The 22,745-nt window shown below is 41.3% G+C and overlaps 1 protein-coding gene across 1 annotated transcript; it reads left to right on the forward strand.

The window, feature by feature from the left end:
• Window positions 1-3,875: 3,875 nt before the first annotated feature.
• On the forward strand, window positions 3,876-22,129 carry LOC133440835 (T-cell activation inhibitor, mitochondrial-like). Its single transcript, XM_061718157.1, has 10 exons — window positions 3,876-4,047; window positions 8,098-8,230; window positions 8,473-8,623; window positions 10,176-10,431; window positions 12,488-12,610; window positions 13,977-14,074; window positions 14,808-14,899; window positions 17,694-17,926; window positions 20,010-20,141; window positions 21,087-22,129. Exons 1-10 carry the CDS (start codon window positions 3,938-3,940, stop codon window positions 21,310-21,312), a joined length of 1,554 nt encoding a protein of 517 aa, XP_061574141.1. The 5' UTR covers window positions 3,876-3,937; the 3' UTR covers window positions 21,313-22,129.
• The last annotated feature ends 616 nt before the right edge of the window (window positions 22,130-22,745 follow it).

Genomic DNA, 22,745 nt, shown 5'->3' on the forward strand with positions numbered 1-22,745 from the left:
TACAGTAGGTCAGATATGGAACAATCATAGTGTTATATAAAATGAATAATGCTTTGTTGTCCAATGAATCCTTTACTTTGTGTAACAGAGCAATTGTTGTCAATTTTAATCTCAAGGGAAAAAGTGCAATAATAAATTCTTCTTAAGATGAGAACCAGTTACCTCTCCTTTCCACTTCCACCTAAGGCTAAAGAAGTTCATTTTAAAATAATGAATGAGGTTTATCCATGTAATGACTTTTTACATAAAAGGTTTAATTCAGATTTGAGTAATTGTACTTTTTGTAACGCAGACATCGAAACCTAAGAGAATCTTTTTTTTTCTCTTGTAGCTTAACTGGGACCTTTTGGGATGCTTTCCAATACTGGATAACCTATAATGATCAAACCATTCCTATTCTTACATTTGAAAGTATTAAAGTTGGTTTACAACTGGAGGACAAAAAAATAGACTTTGGAATTAATAATTTAATTATATTGGCTACATTTTTTATTCATAAATGTCGCTTTTTGAAAATTAAAAAAGCCCAGCATCTTCAGAAGTATCTTTGTTCCGTAATTCCTGACTGATCACTTGCGTTTATTTATTTATTTATTTATTCATTTATTTATTTATTTATAATTTGTTTGTTTATTCCTTTTCTTTCTTTTTCGCTAGGTATCTTCTTTGTTTTGTTTTACTCATTGGTCGTTCAGTGTTCTTTGATGAAAATGTTCTTTTGGATTGTATAATGTGCCTTGTTTTTTTGTAAAATCAATGAGAAAATAAAAATAAAAATGCAAATTTTAATCTCAAGGCACTTCCTGATTAAATAAAATTTAAAATAAATAAAATAAATAAATGTGTTACCCAGACAAGCCTGTGCCCACCATAGATATATATAAAGGCCTTTATATATATATATCTATGGTGCCCACACTGAGAGTGTAGTTGCGTCTTCCGACCGCCAGGTGGCGGGCAGCGCCACCGGAGGACAGGAGAAGAAGACGGAGACGTAAACAAGTGCAGAAGGTAAGGTCGCTCTGTCGACCCTTTAATCCTCCTCTAAACCAGTAACCAGCGCATAAACTAGTTAAACCTCAGCACAAATGTCTGGTTGCAAACCTCTCGGGAACCAGCCTCCAGCTCACAAACTAGTTAGACCTGTAGTCGCGATGCATTTACCTCTAGAATCACGCAAAACCCATATATCGCAAGGAAAAACCCCCATAGAGCGCTGAGCCGTACGTCAACGTCGCCGCCATATTGGATGTGGCAAGACTGCGCTGTAAACTAATACAAGTAAATTGACTTATTTTCATAAAGCGCCTTTCTACAAAGAAATGTACGTTTTACGTCTCATTTATTCATTCACAAACGCACTAATATACTTGGGAAACAGTTAAGCACCAAATATAATATATTTAATTTTCTCAGATGGCAAAAATAAGAACTTTATTGATCCCACATAGGAGTAATTCATGTTGTATCAGCTATAGAGAACAAGGTAGTGCCGAAAAACAATATATATCCCCCCTCACAAAAATAAGAAAAATAGAGAAACATATTCATCAACAAAACAAATTCAACATTTTTCAAATAACAAAATAACATATTTGAACCATTTTTCAGACAATAAAATAACTGAAAAAATCTGAAAAATGGTTCAAATATGTTATTTTGTTACTTGAAAATTTTAAAATATGTTTATGCAAAATATGCTTTAGCTATGTTTAGCTGATATACCATGAATTACTCCTAGTTTACAGCGCAGTCTTGCCACATCCAATATGGCGGCGTCGTTGACGTATCGCAGCAGCTCCGTGGGAGGAGGAGGAGACATGTCTATGGGAAAAACCTGCAACGGAAACACATACAGTTCAGTTCCATGCTAGAGCAGCATCTAGGATGAATAGTCCAATAGTCCAACATTTCACTTGTCAGCCCCACTCAAGGTGACAAAACTTATTATATGATTTTTGAAAAAATCCATGTCTGTAAAAATGATATTTTGGTCTGATAACCTTCCTGAGTGCAGCTGTATCATAGTTACCACCCCCTTCAGAAAATTACATTTTAGAAGCTGTTGCATATCCTGGTTTAGACTCATGTACAGGATATCTGTCAATGTTTCACTATATTGTCTTTGGTATCATTTTAAAGGGGACCTTTAAAGCATTCATTCAAGCTAAGATGTGAATCTTTCTGACCAACATAGAGGTCACTGCAGCCCTTTAAAGGGGACCTATTATGAAAAACACGTTTTTTCTTGTTTTAACATATATAAAGTGGTCTCCCCTCACCCTGCCAGCACAGGGGAGACAAAATACCATGAATTTCTGCAAGGTGTCTGACCCCCGCCGGACAGAGTCCCCCAGTGTCACGTGATTTTTTTTGAGCCGATTTAAAATCTGCGCCTAGGGTGACGTCACCCGAGGCGCAGAGGTTTGGCCTCCGCTGCTGAAACCACGCCCACAAACAGCTCTCAGCGCCTGCTGGAGCGGTCCTTCCTTGAGCCAGTCGGACGCGGCGCCGCGGCGGAGCGGATCCGGGTTAAATCATCCAGGTTCCCGGTTGGTTTGGGAGCTGGGTCCTCGGGGGTCCTTCCCAGGTCGGACCAGCTTCACTCTCTGAGATTTTCAGCGAAATCTGTCGGTTTGATCACCGGTAACGGGCAATGCGCAGAGGATGCGCCCCGGAGCCGATCTGTGCGCCGGGCGCCCGTCGCACAGCATCCGGAGCCATGCGCCGGGCGCCCGGCGTGGCTCCGGGGCAGCGTTCAGCATCCGCCGGGTAGATCCGGCTGAAATAGTGCATAAATGTTATTTATATACAACTCATATTTAATTTTTTTTAACAACAAAGTTGCCATTTGTGAAAATTCAGTGTTGTATTTATTTACAGACTCGGGCTGCTCTGGTGGAGCAAGGTTTATTCTCCTCCCCTGCTACACGTCATTTAGGGAGCCAATCAGCACAGAGCCTCATTATCATACCCCCCCCTTCCCTTAGAATGGAGCACAGAAAAAGAGGTTAGAAGCGGTAAAACTAGTGACAGGGCCCACAGGCTGGATTTCTGATTTATGTAGAAAAAACAAGCTTTAGATTGTTTTTAAGACATTCAAGGCCTGTTTAAAATATACATTAAATGCCATAATATGTCCCCTTTAAACTATAAACAACACACATTTTTACACCATCTTAGCCTAAAGGATATACTATCTTTTTTTCCCTGTGTCATCTAGGAACAACAGAGACACAAAATACAAAAATTGGAATACTGACAGGACCATAAGGATTCAGGAAATGTATAATATACCCACACATCTTAGCTTGAATGATAGTATCATTTTAAAGGTGACCTTTTAACCTTCCTTTTTCCTTTCCATTTTAATCTTGACATTTTGACTTTTTCCTCGACATTTTGATTTTTTTCACAAAATGTTGACTATTTTCTCGACATTTACACTTTTTTCTCAAGATTGTACTTCAACATTAATCTTGACATTTCGACTTTTTTCTCGACATTTTGACTTTTTTCACGAAATTTTGACTTTTTTTCTCGACATTTAGACTTTTTTCTCAAGATTGTACTTCAACATTAATCTTGACATTTCGACTTTTTTCTCGACATTTCGACTTTTTTCTCAACATTTCTACTTTTTTATCGAAGTGCATAATGAAAAAAATAATCTTCCCCCAGTTCTAACTAATATAGAAACATGCAGCATGTGTTGTCTTCATTCTAAGGCTGATACAAGACTTTTCATTTTTTGCGGCTCCAGACATATTAGTTTTTTGTGTTTTTGGTCCAATGTGGCTCTTTCAACATGTTGGGTTGCCGACCCCTGGTCAAGCATGTGTGATGTGATGAAGATGCCGTTGTTTTCTGTGCTGAAGGACAGTGGGAGGGACCACCAGTGCAGGGATGGCGTCAGCAGCCGCTCCAGGTGCAGGTGATGTTGCGACCGAGGCCGGCTGCAGGTCAGGAGAATGCAGGCGAGATCTTCAGCTTCACCTGTGAAGCAGCAGTGATGTCTGTCCACGCCCTGCTGCGCTGCTCCACCAGGTAACAGCACACCTGGCAAGTTCTGGATTTAAGAATAAGGGACATTGTCCGTCGCTGTCCCACCAGCCCCACCCAGGTTACATTTTAGGACAGGTTTACAAGAAATCTAAAATAACTACCTGTCAACCACTTACAAACTACAATTAGGTGCTCAGCCCGGCCTTTGTTGACACTGGCCACGGTTACATGATGTTTTTTAATTCGGAATTAATTACTCTGAATTAAATAATTCTGAATTATTATTTTCCTTTGAGTTTACATGGAAATAGTAATTCTGAATTGAGGTTTACATGGAAAACACGTTTGATGGTCTTTCTCCAATTCCTCTCCAGGTCTGGGGGTTGGGAAGGTTCTGATTGGATAGGGGGGGGACCGGAAGTTAAACTACCGGAAGAAAAACAACTTTGAAAAGCTCACAATTTTGATGTTCTGTTCTTTTAATTATTTCCAGGTCCTCCAAGCTATTTATTAAATAAATGGTCTCTGCTCTTGACCAGCGTTTACTGTGTGCTGCATCTTGAAACTTTGTTTGGAAAACCAGCCCAGCGTGGAATATAAGCGTCATGGAGACAGACGGGCGAGGGAACGAGCAGAAAGAAAGACCGGAATTAATTTAAAGAGGAATGAGTGTAAACATGATCTGGAATTATTCTATTGGGATTTAAAATCGGAATAAACCAACCACTTACTTCGGAATTCAGTCTAATTCAGAATGACCACTTTCATTCAGAACTAGGTGTTTACATGGTAATTTTTACTCATTTTAAATCAGATTTAATTAATTTAATTTTAATTCTGAATTAAAGAGGAATTAAACTTCCCGTGTAAACGCACTGGCTGAGATGCTGTGGACATTCCTACAGTCAGTCCGGAAGTATTCAGAACGCTTCACTTTTCCCACATTCTTTTATGTTACAGCCCTATTGATAATAGGAATACATTCATTTTTTTTCTCAGATTTCTACACAAAATACCCCATAATGACAACATGAAAGAAGTTTTGTTATGATTTTTGTAAATTTATAAAAAATAAAAAACTATAAATATCACCTGTGCATAAGTATTCAGAACGTTTGCCATGAAGCTCAAAATTGAGCTCTGGTTCATTCTGTTTCCACTGATCTCTCTCAAGTTGTTTCTACAGCTTAATGGGAGTCCACCTGTGGTGAATTCAGTTGATTGGACTTGATTTGGAAAGACACACACCTGTCTACATAAGCTCTCACAGTTGGCAGTGCATGTTGCAACACAAACCAAACATGAAGTCAAAAGAATTGTCTTCAGACCTCCCAAGCAGGATTGTTTCGAGGCACAAATCTGGGGAAGGGTACAGAAACATTTCTGCTGCTTTGAAGGTCCCAGTGAGCAATGTGGCCTGCATCATCCTTAAATGGAAGAAGTTTGGAACCACCAGGAATCTCCCTAGAGCTGGCCGCCCGCCTAAGCTGAGCAATCGGGGGAGAAGGGCCTTAGTCAGAGAGGTGACCAAGGACCCGACGGTCACTCTGTCAGAACTCCAGCGTTCCTCTGTGGAGAGAGGAGAAACTTCAAGAAGGACAACCATCTCTGCAGCAATCCACCAATCAGGCTTGTATGGTAGAGTGGCCAGGCGCAAGCCCCTCCTTACTAAAAAGCACATGGCAGCCCGACTGGAGTTTGCCAAAAGGCACCTGGAGGACTCTCAGACCATGAGAAAAAAAATCCTCTGGTCTGATGAGACAAAGATTGAACTATTTGGCATGAATTCCACGCGTGGTGTTTGGAGGAGACCAGGCACCGCTCATCACCTGGAGAACACCATCCCTACAGTGAAGCATGGTGGTGGCAGCATCATGCTGTGGGGGTGTTTTTCATCACCTGGAGAACACCATCCCTACAGTGAAGCACGGTGGTGGCAGCATCATGCTGTGGGGGTGTTTTTCATCAGCAGGACCTGGGCGACTAGTCAGGATTGAGGGAAAGATGAATGCAGACATGTACAGAGACATCTTGGATGAAAACCTGATCCAGAGTGTTGTTGACCTCAGACTAGGACGACGCTTCATCTTTCAGCAGGACAACGACCCAAAGCACACAGCCAAAATATCAAAGGAGTGGCTTCAGAACAACCATGTCAATGTCCTTGAGTGGCCCAGCCAGAGCCCAGACCTGAATCCCATCCAACATCTCTGGAGAGATCTGAAAATGGCTGTACACCGACGCTCCCCATCCAACCTGATGGAGCTTGAGAGGGTCTGTAAGGAAGAACGGGCAAAACTGCCCAAGAATAGGTGTGCCAAACTTGTAGCAACCTATTCAAAAAGACTTGAGGCTGTAATTGCTGCCAGAGGAGCTTCTACAAAGTATTAAGCAAACGTTCTGAATACTTATGCTCATATGATTTCTTGTTATTTTTATTTTTAATAAATTGACAAAAGTCGCATCAAAACTTCTTTCATGTTGTCATTATGGGGTGTTTTGTGTAGAATTCTGAGAAAAAAAATGAATTTATTCCTATTATCAATAGGGCTGTAACATAAAAGAATGTGGGAAAAGTGAAGCGTTCTGAATACTTTCCGGACTGACTGACTGTATGTAATTCCTTTAATAGAGCCACAATGAAAACAGGGAATTAAAGCCCATATATTTATTTTAAATATTTTCAGTTCATTTAAACATAGATTGTCTTCAAGTGAAACATTTACTTTTTTTTTTAATTTGTCATTTCCACTCATGTGGCTCTCTGGCGTTCCTGACTGATGACATAGACGCATGTTTCTGTTCCTCCACCTGGTGCTGTTGACGGACATCCTTCTTCCCCCGTGAGAGCCATAAAATCGCAGTTGTCAATCTTTCAGAACGCGTAACTGTGCCCTGTCCTGCTCCTCTTCAGGAAAGTAAATTAGCTATCCCATTTCTTTGTATTATAAAACGGTAAATTTACGGGGACATACTGATACGGGAGGACGGTGGGAAAGAGGGGTAAAATACGGTCGTTTCCTGGTCGAAATGGGAGACTAGCAGGTCTGGGTAACCCCAGATGAACAGGGGTCTGTTTCACAAACGGGCTCCAACAAACTCTGAGGCCACGTTTACACATAGCCGGGTATTTACAAAAACAGATATTTCCCCTCTACGTTTTTGAAAAATCTCTTCATTTCCAGGAACCTGCATAAATACGCTGTTAAGGTGCTATGAGCAGCCAAACCTACAGGGGGCAGTGCACTGCAAAAACTCAAAATCTTACCAAGAATATTTGTCTTATTTCTAGTTAAATGTCTCATTTTTAGTCAACAACTCTCATCACACTTAAAACAAGAGTCATTACCAGAAAAATAACTTTTTATTTGACCGTTTTCACCTGTTTTCACTTGAAATAAGTAGAAGAATCTGCCAGTGGAACAAGATTTATCTTCTCATTACAAGCAAAAAAATCTGTATGCCGAATCTGACACCGAACTTTATGATTGGACCGTTTAACGTTAGCTACCCAAAAATCCAACATTACCTGATACAAAATGGGAACCACAAATCCACGTTTTTGTGTCTGGAATCCAGTTGTTTCTGTGAATTGCAGAGATCCATTTGTCTCTCTTATATATATATATATATATATTAAGCTTATTTTTCGTCAGTCTGTAAAACGATAACTCTGATTTCTTGCTAAATCTATGAGTACAGTCGATCGCACAACAGCTCTTTCCCATTTTAGATGTTTTCCAGTTGCTCAAACTGAAAGTTTACGCTGCCACTCAGTCTTGCTGACACTCAGTCTTTCTGTTGTGAAGTCACATCTGTGACGTCATGCACATTCCCTCTCTAAGAGATTCTCCTGTTTGTTATTTGGGGTTGTTACCACCAGTGACGAGGACTTGCTTTCCTCTTGAAATCACTTCATCCATGAGGTCTCTGCACCGCCGTTTACAGCAGCTCTGTGTCTGTGCAGCTGAAAAAGTGGATGGACTTTCGTTAGTGTTAGGGTTAGTTGTGAGAAGCAGCACTTCAAGTGTATGTTTCTAAAAGGGATTAGCCTCTAAAATGAACCGTATTGTTTCTTTTCTTCCCCTGCAGGGCGCAGAGGACGTGTGTGGTGTCATGTCTGGTCCAGCAGAGAGCTCTGACCGGCGCCGAGGCCGTCAACGCTCTCAGACCTTTCTACTTTGCTGTCCATCCAGACTTCTTTGGTCAACATCCTCGAGAGCGGGTGGGTCAACAAGTCCACGTGATGGATCCAACAAGTCAGGGTTTAAAGTTTAACATGTAAATCTGCTGTTTTTCATGGGCTAGAAGACAAACCACAGATGACGTAGTTGAACATTTCCTCCTTCCTAACGCAGCACACCATGACACGTCTAGTTTACAAACCAGAGCCGGAAGAGCTCTATCTACAATAAACGTTGTCGTCTCAGTGTTTCTGAAATTCTGGAAATGTCTTTTTCTTTCCAGGAAGTGAATGAGAATTCACTGAAGAGATTGAACGCTTATCTAGAAAACCTTCAGAAACCTGTAAGAAGCTCAGTCCAGCCACTGAAACTCACCTTTTACATCAAAGACACGAAGGACAGCAGTGACGTACGGCCGGAGCTTCTCTCTTCAGGTACACGTTCCTCCGTGCTCCTTATCAACCTGCTGACGGGTTTTGATTAGTGCCTGGGAAAAAAATCCATATTGCAATATATTGTTGCGTTCTCTGTCGCAATAAATAATCGATGAACTGATGGCAAATATCGATTTTTATTACAACACACATAATGGATTTACGCAGTTGTCATGTTGGAAACGTTGGAGTCTTCAACTGATGTTCAGGATTTTATTAAGTTCCTTCACACCGTAAGAGCTGCAGTAAAACAGATATTCATCTTACAACACACTTCAAACAAATATTTACAAACGTATTCATTGACAACATTACCTTTTTCCTCTCTAACTGAGACACTATAACAAAAGAAACTGTTGAAATCTCACACACGCAGCAAAAAAAACGTACAAAACCTGTTAACTGCGATGCAGGATATCCGCTGTGAACATTCAAAATAAAAGTCCCTTTCAAAATAAAGTTCTCCTTTCAAAGGATCGTTCATCCTTTCAATTAAAGACAGGTGCTAAAATAATGTAAATCATAAATATTTATACAAGAGAAATAACTGAATAAAGAAATGACCAAATAAGGGCAATTGGTCCTTTACAGGCAGTGAGGTAATATGCAAAACTAAGTTTCTCACTGACTTTTCAGTATTAGAAACAAAGCAGTGCACTTTGTTTGTTTATATAAAACATGTTATTAATGTTCATGCACTTTAATTTGTCCAGCTGTACAGTGTTTACATTTACAAGCCTAGGAGGCAGTGAGGCTCTAGATCAGGAGTCGGCAATCCAAAATGTTTTAGAGGACCAAAAACACAAAAAACAAATATGTCTGGAGCTGCAAAAAATGAAGTCTTGTATAAGCCTTAGAATGAAGGCAACACATGCTGCATGTAGATATATTAGTTAGAACTGGGGGAAGAATTTTTTTTCATTATGCACTTCAAGAAAAAAGTCGAAATGTTGTGAAAAAAGTCGAAATTTCGAGAAAAAAAGTCAAAATGTTGAGAAAAAAGGCGAAATTTCGAGAAAAAAGTCAAAATGTTGAGAAAAAAGTTGAAATGTCGAGAAAAAAGTCAAAAGTCGAAATGTCGTGATTAAAAAGGAAGAAAAGAGGAAAAAAGGAAAAAAGAATAAAAAAAGAACAAGGGAAAAAAAGGGAAAAGAGAACAAAAAGAAGAAAAAAAGGAAAAAAAAGGTCAAACATTTCTGAAAAAGCTCCAGGAGCCACTAGGGCGGCGCTAAAGAGCTGCTCTAGAGCCGCAGGTTGCCGACCCCTGCTCTATACAGATGCACTTTCTTTGTACATTGTATAAAGTTTTGGCATTGAATAAATGCATAACTACAGATGTTTTCCTTTTTATGGGTATTTTTTATTTTTCAGTCACATATATCGTGATATATATCGTTGATTAAATTTCTTACAATATTCGAACATCGTAGATATAGTGTATCGTGATATTATCGTTATCGTGGACCACATATCGCCACAGTATTGAATCGTGAGTTACCCGTGTCGCCTAGTTTTGATGTTGGAGATGTAAAAGCGTGCGCCTGGTTGGCAGGTTTCCAGGCCGTGAGCTTCACCCTGCACACCAGCGACGTCCTGAGCACCGTGATGAAGGTGCTGGCCTCCTGCAGGTTACCCGTGGAGCACGTGAAGGACCTGACGGGACGTTCGGAGGCGTCTAAAGGTCCGTCTAAGGCAGGGCTGCCTTTCTACAGACCTATCCGATGGGATAAGAGCTACTACAGCTTCACAGGATTCAGGGACCCTGAGATGGAGCTGCAGCAGGCCAGCAGAGTGGAGCCCACACTCGAGTTAGTACCAGACCTCTCACCTGGGTCCTGACAGGTGAAAGATATATGTTCTTTTGTCTGGTGAATCAAGAAAGACTAGTGGAAAGAATCACAGGTTAATACAACTTTTAATGATGTCAAGCACAAGGTTTTTCCGGCCGGAGGTACATTTGTCTCCGGCCGGAGGTACACTTCCTCAGACCGCGTGGGTACGAGAGAAATGCACGCGGTGGTCATCGATCCAATCTTTTTTATACTGAAAAGGAGGTGTTCTTTGCAAATGATTTTCATTGGTTGAGGGAACGGGAAAAGACCCCCAAAAGGTGTCACTTCTATCTCCTTTGTTATTTCTCTCACCTGGGGTGCCACCCCAGACCGCAGATCAGACCCCCCAATGCTAAACATCTGTTTCTTTCCATTGTCGTCTCTCAACAAATTGTATGTGTATTGCTATCAAGGGGAAATCACCTTAAGGTGTCACCTTTCCCCTGTTTCCTCTCCTACAATGTGTATTTGTATTTAACTTCTAATCTAATTTTTGTCTACCCTTGGCTCTTAATCAGAATGAGATTACTTTGAAGAGAGAGCCTAGACAGTTTTGAGTTTCAATAATTTCATGAAATCCTAACACAGGGGTTTCTGATGTAGGACCGGTAGTGGGGGGGTTGAAACAGAATACACAAACGATGAACCACAGCGGTGGGCACAGGGATTCAAGCAGGAGTAGAGGGTCTGCATTGACGTCACTGGACCAGCCCCCTTACTCTCACTGAGTGGAAAAAACAGCTGCAACTAGTGGAGAAGACGGGATAACAGCTGATTATCAGCTTAAATTAAAGCCAGTTGGACTTGACAGTGACCCGTACAGTTACCCCAAGAACCAGTGGTCCATGGACATTAATATTTGGTACAGTTACCAAGAACCAGTGGTCCATGGACATTAATATTTGGTACAGTTACCCCAAGAACCAGTGGTCCATGGACATTAATATTTGGTACAGTTACCAAGAACCAGTGGTCCATGGACATTAATATTTGGTACAGTTACCAAGAACCAGTGGTCCATGGACATTAATATTTGGTACAGTTACCAAGAACCAGTGGTCCATGGACATTAATATTTGGTAAAGTTACCAAGAACCAGTGGTCCATGGACATTAATATTTGGTACAGTTACCAAGAACCAGTGGTCCATGGACTTTATTCTCATAATATTACGACTTTATTCTCATAATATTACGACTTTATTCTCATAATATTACGACTTTATTCTCGCAACATTAGGACTTTATTCTCGAAATTTTACGCCTTTATTCTTATATTATTACAACTTTATTCTTATATTATTACAACTTTATTCTCATATTATTACAACTTTATTTGTTGTTTTTTCCAGTGATGAGTCTTGTTTTAAGTGTAATGAGATTTTTTTTTACTAAAAATGAGAAGTTTTAACTAGAAATAAGACAAATATTCTTGTTAAGATTTTGAGTTTTTGCAGTGTAAGTATTTAATTTAAGAGTAGCTTCAGTAAACAGTAATGTTTTTATCCTGATTTAAAGGATCTACAGTTGCAGCAGACCTCAGGTCTACAGGAAGTTTGTTCCACCGGTGAGGAGCAGAATAACTGAACGCTGCCTCACCTTGCTTGGTTCTGGTTCTGGAACCACAACAAACCAGATCCAGATGAAGCTCAGGGGTCTGGGAGCTTCATAGGAACTAACAGATCCAGATGAAGCTCAGGGGTCTGGGAGCTTCATAGGAACTAACAGATCCAGATGAAGCTCAGGGGTCTGGGAGCTTCATAGGAACTAACAGATCCAGATGAAGCTCAGGGGTCTGGGAGCTTCATAGGAACTAACAAATCCAGATGAAGCTCAGGGGTCTGGGAGCTTCATAGGAACTAACAGATCCAGATGAAGCTCAGGGGTCTGGGAGCTTCATACTGGTCCCAGTGGATCCGGTAGAACCATGATTCTAATCATCGTCAGTATTTTAGTCCCCTGGAGTCCGGTGTAATTTGTGTTAGTGGTCTCGGTCTTCTCCGGAGGGTTTGACGTTCTCTTCTCTTCACCAGTCTCTGGCTGAGGAACAACGAGCCGCAGGCGACAAAGAAACACCAGGCCAATGTTCCCCGGAGGGAAGAGCTGAGCCGGCTGACGGAGGAGCTGGCTCACAGATTTAACCTGGGGGGAATCAGGTACCTCCATCCCTCTACACTCTACACTGGACAGGTTCTGGCTCTTAGAAGTCACACGTTAACTCTGATGATGAATGGATGAATTCGTCTGCTTAGACCAGGGTTGGCAACCCAAAATGTTTTAGAGCCATATTGGACCAAAAACACAAAAAACAAATATGTCTGGAGCCGCAAAAAATGAAAAGTCTTGTATAAACCTTAGAATGAAGACAACACATGCTGCATGTTTCTATATTAGTTAGAACTGGGGTAAGATTTTATTTTTTTTCATTATGCACTTGCACTGAGAAAAAAATTGAAATGTCGAGAACAAAGTCGAAATGTCGAGGACGAGGCCTAAGTTTCATCAACCATAAACATATGTAGCTAATAACCCAGTCAGGAATTGGTTAATAAGGTGATATAAGCAGAATACAACACATTTAAAAGTTATTAGAAGTCAGGCTTAAAACTTGAGACATAAAAAAACGGGGAAAAATAAGAACTCCAAGCGGGAACTGCTCTGTTTTTCTCTCATCCAAGGATCCCTGGGCTAAAAAAGGTTGAAGACTCCTGGATTAAACCATGTACCGCACTGTGGACTATAAGCCGCACCTGCATACAAGCCGCATCCGCTTTATTTTTTAAAAAATAATTAAAAAAAGATATACAAGCCGCATCCACTCTATTTTTTTAAAAATAATTAAAAAAAGATATACAAGCCGCACCTGCATACAAGCCGTCTCCGCTCTATTTAAAAAAAAAGATATGCAAGCCTCAGATATTTCTGTTGTTAGATTAGATATTTACTACATGTACAGAAGGATTCTGAACTGTAAATGATGTACATGTTTGTACCTAAATAGATCTTTTCTTAAGTGTCTTTTAACACGGCAGCAACTTTGCTGATTAAAACGGGACAGAACCAAGAGAAAATAACCGCTATTTATTTATCTATTTATCTGTTTGAAATCTGCTTCTACTTCTATCTGCTAAAGAAGAAGTAGCGTATTCTTCTTTGCATTTATTTTGTCTTAGTTTTGATTCTAATGCCGGTTAGAGCGCCCCGAGTGGTGGAAGAAAAATCCACAGAATAGTTTACCTTTGTATAAGCTGCATGGTTGAAAACCTATGAAAAAAGTAGCGGCTTATAGTCCAGAAAATACGGTAGTCTTTTCAACGTCTGGAAGCTCTTTAGTGTTGCCTGGTAGGGGGGTTTCATTGCAGATACTGAAGCAGTAATGTTGATGCTGGGATGTTGATGCTGTGATGTTGATGCTGGGATGTTGATGCTGGGATGTTGATGCTGGGATGTTGATGCTGGGATGTTGATGCTGGGATGTTGATGCTGTGATGTTGATGCTGGGATGTGATGTGATGTGTGTAGGTGGCAGCGCAGCTGGGGCGTGGCTCACCGCTGCTCTCAGCTGCAGAGTCTGAGCCGGCTGGCCCAGCAGAACCCAGAAGACTTCATCCACCTGCAAGGTAAACACATTTCAGCACAAAGGAGACAAGATCTCTGGAGTTAGTCTGTCAGCTGAGCATCCCCACATCCTGCTCCACTCTGTCTTTACCTCTCGCTTCCCCTTTCAGTTAGCTTTGCTCTGCTTTTCTTGACCTCTGTCTCTTATAAATGAATGAACTGAATAATACGTTATGAACCCCCAAGACAAGAATAGGCACACTGCAAAAACTCAAAATCTTAACAAGAATATTTGTCTTATTTCTAGTTAAAATGTCTCATTTTTAGTCAAAAAATCTCATTACACTTAAAACAAGAGTCCTCACTGGAAAAATAAATTGTTATTTGACAATTTTCACCTGTTTCAAGTAGATTTTCACTTAAAATAAGCAGAAAAATCTGCCAGTGGAATTTAAATTGGAGGACCCCCTGCAGTACCTCCGCGGCCCCCCTAGGGCCGCAGAATATCAGAGTAGTGGTGAACCTCGGAAGGGTCTTGGAGGATGACAGCAAAAGAGTCATTTTTGTTTAGGTGTAAGTTTTGTTTATGTATATCTTTAATTTGCTAGAGGTACCATTGGACTGTACTTACAATACTGTCCTATGATACTTTGTAGTAATTTTGGGGGGGTTAAGACTGTTAAGTCAACAGTTGTTGTGAAATGTCCTTTCTAATAATGTCCTGTATGTGAATAAAAAATTCAATAAAGGTATTGTTAAAAACTGTTAGTGATCTGTGCGCCCTCGTGTCTCCAGGACACACCGTGGTGTTTGCTGACCAGTCAGGGATGAACGCCTTTGGCCACGTCCTGCTGGGAACCATGGACGTCCACCACCAGTGGACCAAGGTGATGCTGCTCTCGGCCCGTGCAACCTCATCTCACAAACATCCAGGAAATGTCCACGACCTCTTACCAATATTTTACGTGGTGGTGCCGCACAAAGTGGTAACATTCCGTGTGAGCACCACGGATATTATACCTATGCAATTAGCCATACAAATTAATTAAAACAAAACAAAAGTCATGTTTTAACCATGGTTGAGCACTATAATTTCATCATAGTTTAGAAATTCCCCATTCATAATGAGGGAGAGGTGTGATGGACGTTCAGGATCCCGACTCGTCACTATGACAGTGGTCCTCAACCTTTTTTCAGTGATGTTCCCCCTGTGAAATATTTTTTAAGTACCCCCTAACCAGCGCAAAGCACTTTTTGTAAAAAAAAGACCTAAAACAGAGCACTGTGCCATCAGTAACTGATTTATTAAACATAAAAATATTGCTGCTACGCTTCAACCACGACTCCATCGTTGGTCCAAGTGATTGACAGGTGAAGCCAGGTGATTGACAGGTTAGGTGGAACCATCCTGGTGTGGGGGAGACTCTGGGGTTTTAGGATAATAAGTTGAATAGCCTACTCCTGAAGATAACATTCATTTGATGAATTTAGACTTTTATGTTATGTATTGTATGTATTTATATTTTACTCAATTATTTATGAAATAATTATTTTTAAAGGATTTTTGCATGGATGGTACTTTTTAAATATATGTATATTTTAAAATCTCACGTACCCCCTGGAGTGCCTTCCCGTACCCCCAGGGGTACGCGTACCCCCATTTGAGAACCACTGCTCTATGACGTAGCGGGGACGCCCAGAGGGAATTTCAAACGGCGTCAAACGGTTGACGAAATGAGAGAATGGCTAAAATAATGAATTTAAATATCGCCCCTCTCCACTCCCTGGTTCAAAAGCCATTACAAATGATATTTTGTGTTTTGACGACGCTCTGGTTAAGGTCTGGTTAGGTTAAGGCACCACTTTTCACCACACGGTTGTGGTTTGTGCTAAAAATAATAAATTCACATCAGTTATGCCCCCTCCGTCGTCATGGCAACAGCAAACACGGTTAAATACTCGACGTCAAAACACTTTTAATACATCATCAAAACACCATTGAAACATCAATAAAACACTGTTAAAACAGCGTTAAAAACATGCTCTTACAAACTGACAGTAACAAACAGTAACTTGCGGTTACAAAAACTCATAACTAAGCCACTATAATAAATAATATTATATGAATAATAATAATGTAATAATAAATAATCAACCAAGTGGTGATGAAAAATACCACTAAATAACATTTTAGAAACAAAAATAATAATATTAAACAACGTCCATTGAACTTCAAAAACTTGGGCATTTCACGGATTTTTGTTTTTTAATTCTAAATTAATTATTCCGAATTAAATAATTCCGAATTAAACTATTTTCCTCTCGAGTTTACATGGAAATAGTAATTCTGAATTGAGGTTTACATGGAAAACACGTTTGACCGGCTTTATCCAAGCCCAGCGCGGAATATAAGCTTCATGGAGACAGACTGGCAAGGGAACGAGCAGTGCAGAAAGACCGGAATTAATTTAAAGAGGAATGAGTGTATACATGATCGCAGAAATATTCTATTCGGATTTAAGATCAGAATAAACCATAATGGGGGCACGGTGGCGCAGCTGGTAGTGCAGCGGTCTCACAGCAAGAAGGTCCTGGGTTTGATTCCCGCCGGGGACGCTGTGGGCGCTGAAGTGCGTGTTAGTTCCCCCATGACTTCAGCTCCACACTCTGGGTGGGGTTGGAGAAAGGGCCTTTCTGTGTGGAGTTTGCATGTTCTCCCCGTGTTCCCCTGGGTAGCTAATGTTCTCTACCCTCACAAAAACATGCAACAGTCCTGGGCTACACATGCCCCCTCTGGTCAACCGGGGAACAGATGGGGTGGGGAGAATCCTCACCCTCTCTGGTGAAAAGATGCTGCTCACTCCTCAGTTTAAGGAGGAGACCTGAGCTCAGTGCAGGGCCCTCCCGGGGTTGGTAGAGGGAGCAACGCCCAGGACTGTTAGGTAGGAGCACTGGGTGATAAAATGGGAAAAAATCGGGGATAAAAAATATTTAAAAAAAAGAATAAACCATAATACAAATCTTTTAAAAATGTCCCTTTTTTATGTCCTTGCTTTTAGCATTTAATGCACTTTCTGTGAAGCACTTTGGTTGCCGCTCAGTCGTTTGTATATGTGCTATACAAATAAAATTTGACTGGACTTTGATTTGACTTTAATAAACCAGCCACTTACTTCGGAATTAAGTTTAATTCGGAATGGCCATTTTCATTCAGAATTAGGTGTTTACATGTTTTTTTTTTTCATTCAAATTTTTATTTGGAACAAAGGTGATACATGTTATACAATATTGCATGCTTACATCATGTCCCTTTTTTTGATATAAATAAAAGTAAAATAAAAAGAAGACAACTCATTCATAAAGAGAGGGAAAAGGGGGGAAAATAATATAAAAGGGAAGGGGAGAAAAAAAGTAAAAATATTAAAACTAAAATTAAAATAATAAAAAAGAAAGGAAAAGAAAAAAAAAGATTTCTCACACCTTTTTTACCTGCTCATAGCAATGAAAATGGAGAGGGTAAAAGGAAAAAAAAGAAGGAAGGGGGACTAGCTACAAACATGTTCACCTGAAACAATATAATACTTGAGACATCACAGAGTCAAAATATTAAAAACTTACATGGTTATTTTAATCATTTTAAATGGGATTGAATAACTTCCTTGGTTTGTGCCGGTGGTGCAGCTGTTCCAGCAGCTGCCCAGCTACCGCAGCCTGCAGCAGCAGACGGACTGGCTGAAGGAGCGGATCAGCCTGCTGCTGGGAGGAGCCACGGTGGTGCTGGTGGAGAGACTGGGAGCAGAGCAGCTCATCACGGAGCACTACAGCCTGCTCAGCTGCTTCCACAAGCTGCTGCTGGCCCAGCGGCTCAGGCTGCACCCCCGCAGTCTGCACGACCTCACACTGATGCTGGAGAGGTACGTACCTCAGCTGCACCAGCTGCTGCTGCTGCTGGGACTGTCCTGGAGGGTCCTGGAGGGTCCTGGAGGGTCCTGGAGGGTCCTGGAGGGTCCTGGGACTGTCCTGGAGGGTCCTGGAGGGTCCTGGACTGCAAAAACCCAAAATCTTAACAAGATTTTTTTTATTTTATTTGTCTTATTTCTAGTTAAAATGTCAAATTTTTAGTCAAAAAAATCTCATTACACTTAAAACAAGACTCATCACTGGAAAAAAACAACAATTTTCAACTGTTTCAAGTAGATTTTCACTTGAAATAAGTTGGAAAAAAAACGGAAAGAAAAAAAAAAAAGAAATAAGTAGAAAAATCTGCCAGTGGAACAAGATTTTTTTTGCTTGTAATTCAATTCAATTTTATTTTATTTATATAGCGTCTAATACAACAGATGTTGTCTCTAGACGCTTTCCAGAGATCCAGAACATGAACATAAACATAAACATAAACATAAACCCCCGAGCAATTATTACATAAACAATGGCAGGTAAAAACTCCCCTAGTGGGAGAAAAACCTTAAGCCAAACAGTGGCAAGGAAAAACTCCCCTTTAGGAGGAAGAAACCTTGAGCAGGACCAGGCTCATAAGGGGGGACCCTCCTGCCGAAGACCAGACTGGGGGAGTCAGGGACGTCGACAGCACACAGCAGGCAGGTGGAAGCAGCAGCGGGATGACCAGAGGGGGGGGGGGGCGTCAGCAGCACACAACAGTCATGTGGAAGGAGTAGCGGGATGACCAGAGGGGGGGGGGGGGTGCAGGCAGGCGGAAGCAGCAACAGCAGACATCCACGTAGGCAGGTGGAAGAAGCAATGGGATGACCAGAGGGGGGGGGGGGGCGGGAACACAGGCCAGAACGCAGCTCCCGAGGCTCCGGCCTGCAAACATACACAAAAGAGAAAAAAGGGGGGCCGGCACAAGAAACTACAGGAACGATGGACAAAAATGATAGCTATGAGATATTTATAATAAATAAAAATGGAAATGGAGAAGAGAGGCAGGGAAAAGGAGAGGAGAAGAAGGGTGAGAGGCACCGCCCAGTGGATCATGTCGGTCCCCCCTGCAGCATAAGCCTATAGCAGCATATCTACCACCAAGCTATATTTGAGACTAACTATTATAGTTTTGTTCTATAGCTGCGACTATGACTACTGACTCTAACACACTAGAGTTTACACTACCTAGAGATTTACCAACACCAGCTAGAGGTTTACTAAACACTAACTAGAGATTTACCAACACCAGCTAGAGGCTTACTAAACACTAACTATAAGCTTTACTAAACAGAAAGGTTTTAAGTTTAGTTTTAAAGGTGGAGGTGGTGTCAGCCTCCTTAACCCAGATTGGAAGTTGGTTCCAAAGTAATGGTGCCTGATAGCAGAACGCCCACCCTCCAAATCTACATTTAGATACTCTAGGAACTACGAGTAAACCTGCACCCTGGGAGCGGAGAGCTCTGCCAGGAACATAAGGCACTATCAAATCTTGTAAATACTGCGGAGCTAAGCCGTTTTGGGCTTTATATGCAAGTAATAAAATTTTAAATTGAATTCTGAATTTTACAGGTAGCCAATGGAGCGACGCTAACACTGGAGAGTCGTGGTCTCTCCTGCTGATTCCTGTCAGTACTCGTGCTGCTGCATTCTGGATCAGCTGGAGCCTATTCAGCAAATTACTTGGACATCCTGCTAACAACACATTACAGTAGTCCAGTCTAGAAGATACAAACGCATGAATAACGTAATAAGAAGATAAATCTTGTTCCACTGGCAGATTTTTCTTATTTCAAGTGAAAATTTACTTGAAACAGGTGAAAATTGTCAAATAACAAGTTTATCTGGTAATGACTCTTGTTTTAAGTGTAATGAGATTTTTTGACTAAAAATGAGACATTTTAACTAGAAATAAGACAAATATTCCTGGTAAGATTTAGAGTTTTTGCAGTGTGGACTGTCCTGGGACTGTCCATCTCTGTCCTGTATTCTCCTGAGCCCTGCCTGGTGTTGAGGTGTGTGTGTGTGTGACACCAGCTGTGTGTGTGTCCGTGTCAGCGACCGGTCCCGGCCCCGGCTCCATGAGATGGGACACTTCATCGTCTCCAGCACCGCTGACCCGTCCAGGCTGCAGGTGTTCCTGCAGAGCCACGCCCCCGAGGCCCGGCACCGGACCCAGCGCAGGAAACAGTGAGTCAGAACACAGAGCCGGTCCATCACGGTCCTGCCCCGCTCTGAATCCATGAGAGCTGCTGGTCAGCAGCAGGGCTTCAGGTTAGGGAGGCCCCCATTTTAATTTGTGTACTTGCCTATACCGAGTACCGATACGATACTTCTACCACAAAAATAACTAGGCTAAAAATGCAATGAAAAATATAATGAATTGGAAGACAGGTTTTATTTGCAACAGATAAATTCAATAAAAATAAATAAAATGAGTAGTATAACTATTTTAAACAAAAAATAATCTTTCTGTGTAAATCTGTGAAATCCTTGGTCTTCTCCAGCTGAGCTTTAGCGCCGCCCTAGTGGCTCCCTGGAGCTTTTTCAAAAATGTTTGACCTTTTTCTCCCTTTTTCTTCTTTTTTCTTCTTTTTTCATTTTTTTTCTTCCGTTTTCCTTTCCTTTTTAATCTCGACATTTCAACTTTTTTCTCTGAATTTTGACTTTTCTCGAAATTTTGACTTTTTTCTCGACATTTCAACTTTTTTCTTGAAGTGCAAACTGAAAAAAAAATCTCCCCCCAGTTCTAACTAATATAGAAACATGCAGCATGTGCTGCCTTCATTCTAAGTTTATGCAAGACTTTTCATTTTTTGCGGCTCCAGACATATTTGTTTTTTGTGTTTTTGGTCCAATATGTTCATAAACCTGGTGCTGAGGAGAGAATTAAAAAGGGATCTAGACGGAGATAAGGAACGACCAGATCTACCAGGAGATCTGTCTCTTCATAGCTGCTCACGGCTCCAGCTGACTTTTCAGCAGCGCAGAGATAAACTAATTAAAAAAAAAAGCGTTGCCGCTTGAAGCTTCTCTCACTCTCATTTTTTAACTTAATATCAAACACAAGTCACAGACCCGGCAGCAAATCTATCATATCCTCCCCTGTGTGTTGATGTGTGTGTGTGTGTCCAGGCTGCAGGCTGCAGAGGATGCAGCGGTGGACTCCTGCCTGCAGGTCCTCTCCCTGCAGACTCTCACCAAGGACCCCAACGTGAGCTGCAGGCAGATGGAGTCGTGCTGCCGCCGGCTGCTGGAGCTGCGGCCCGCGCTGCTGCAGGGCCTGCACCTCTGCGTGTCCCACTTCTACTCCGTCCTGGAGGACGGGGTCGTCTGCGTCCCCTGGGACTGGAAGGGCTGACGGGGACAGGTGCAGAGACGTTCTCACAGGAACCAGCTGAAGCTCCTCCCTGAGCCTGAATACAACACGTGTGACACTCTGACCTCCCTGAGGTTCTGGTTAGGTCCAGCAGGAGTCCAGAGGTCCAGGAACCAAACCCCAAACCACAACCCCAGGAACCACAACCCTTGTGTTTGAATAAGCTGCTGTGTTTGTGCTCCTTTAGAGGACCAGTCTGTGTTTAGACCAGTCCCCCAGGACCAGGAACTGGAACCACACTGCAAACACTCAACATCTTACCAGGAATATTTGTCTTATTTCTAGTTAAAATGTCTCATTTTTAGTCAAAAAATCTCATTACACTTAAAACACGACAATTTTCTCCTGTTTCAAGTAAATTTTCACTTGAAATAAGAAAAATCTGCCAGTGGAAAACGATTTATCTTCTTATTACAAGCAAAAAAATGTTGTTCCACTGGCAGATTTTTCTACTTATTTCAAGTGAACATTTACTTGAAACAGGTGAAAATTGTCAAATAACAAGTTATTTTTCTGGTAATGACACTTGTTTTAAGTGTAATGAGATTTGTTTGACTAAAAATGAGACATTTTAACTAGAAATAAGACAAATCCTCTTGTTAAGATTGATAGTTTTTGCAGAACCCTGAGCTGAGTTTTGTGTTTGCTGTGTAAAACACGGAGACCCGCTCCGATCCCTGGTGGTTCCCTAGTGTCACGTTCCTCTTACTGTATTCCTCCAGAAACACCAACAAAGTTCTTTCTCATTTGTCATGTGACATAAGTCAGTCATAAAATAAACTTTTATTTTCACAATTAACATGATGAACAAGTTAATATATTAAAGTTATTTTTCCTTGAGGTTTGTGGTGCATTTCCATCCGAGTTAGAGTCCAGGCGCTGCGTCCAAAATGCCGTACTAAACAGTACACTCAAAAAGTATACTTAAGTTCGGCACACTTTTGAGTAAATATCAGTAGTCTGCATTAATTGGGACGTACTACTCAGAGACACACGGACCTTCCTGCTGTTGGGAGGGGGAGTTGTTACCATGGTAACAACTCCTGTCACAGCAGCAGCAGCAGTTGTTACCATGGTAACAACTCCTGTCACAGCAGCAGTAGCAGCACCGCTCCGCTCTTTCCTCTTTATCCTGGCCCAAACAAGATGACGTTTCTCCTTTCTCTCCTTCGTAAACTTTGCAAATACATCTACCCACACAATAATGTGATAAATGATGAATCATCTGGTTAAAATCTTATGGAAACCAAATTGAAATCACAGCTAATTCCTCACATTTGAATTGTAGCGTGATGGTGTTTCTGCTGCAGCTTTGCTTGGTACCAGTAACGTTATCCTCCATTTTTGTTGGTTGCTAAGTATCTGTGCAGCACTTTGCAACCAAACACTGCTGCATTGCATTGTGGGAAGTTTCT

This window comes from Cololabis saira, chromosome 3 (genome assembly GCF_033807715.1).
Source record: "Cololabis saira isolate AMF1-May2022 chromosome 3, fColSai1.1, whole genome shotgun sequence".
Taxonomy (NCBI): domain Eukaryota; kingdom Metazoa; phylum Chordata; class Actinopteri; order Beloniformes; family Belonidae; genus Cololabis; species Cololabis saira.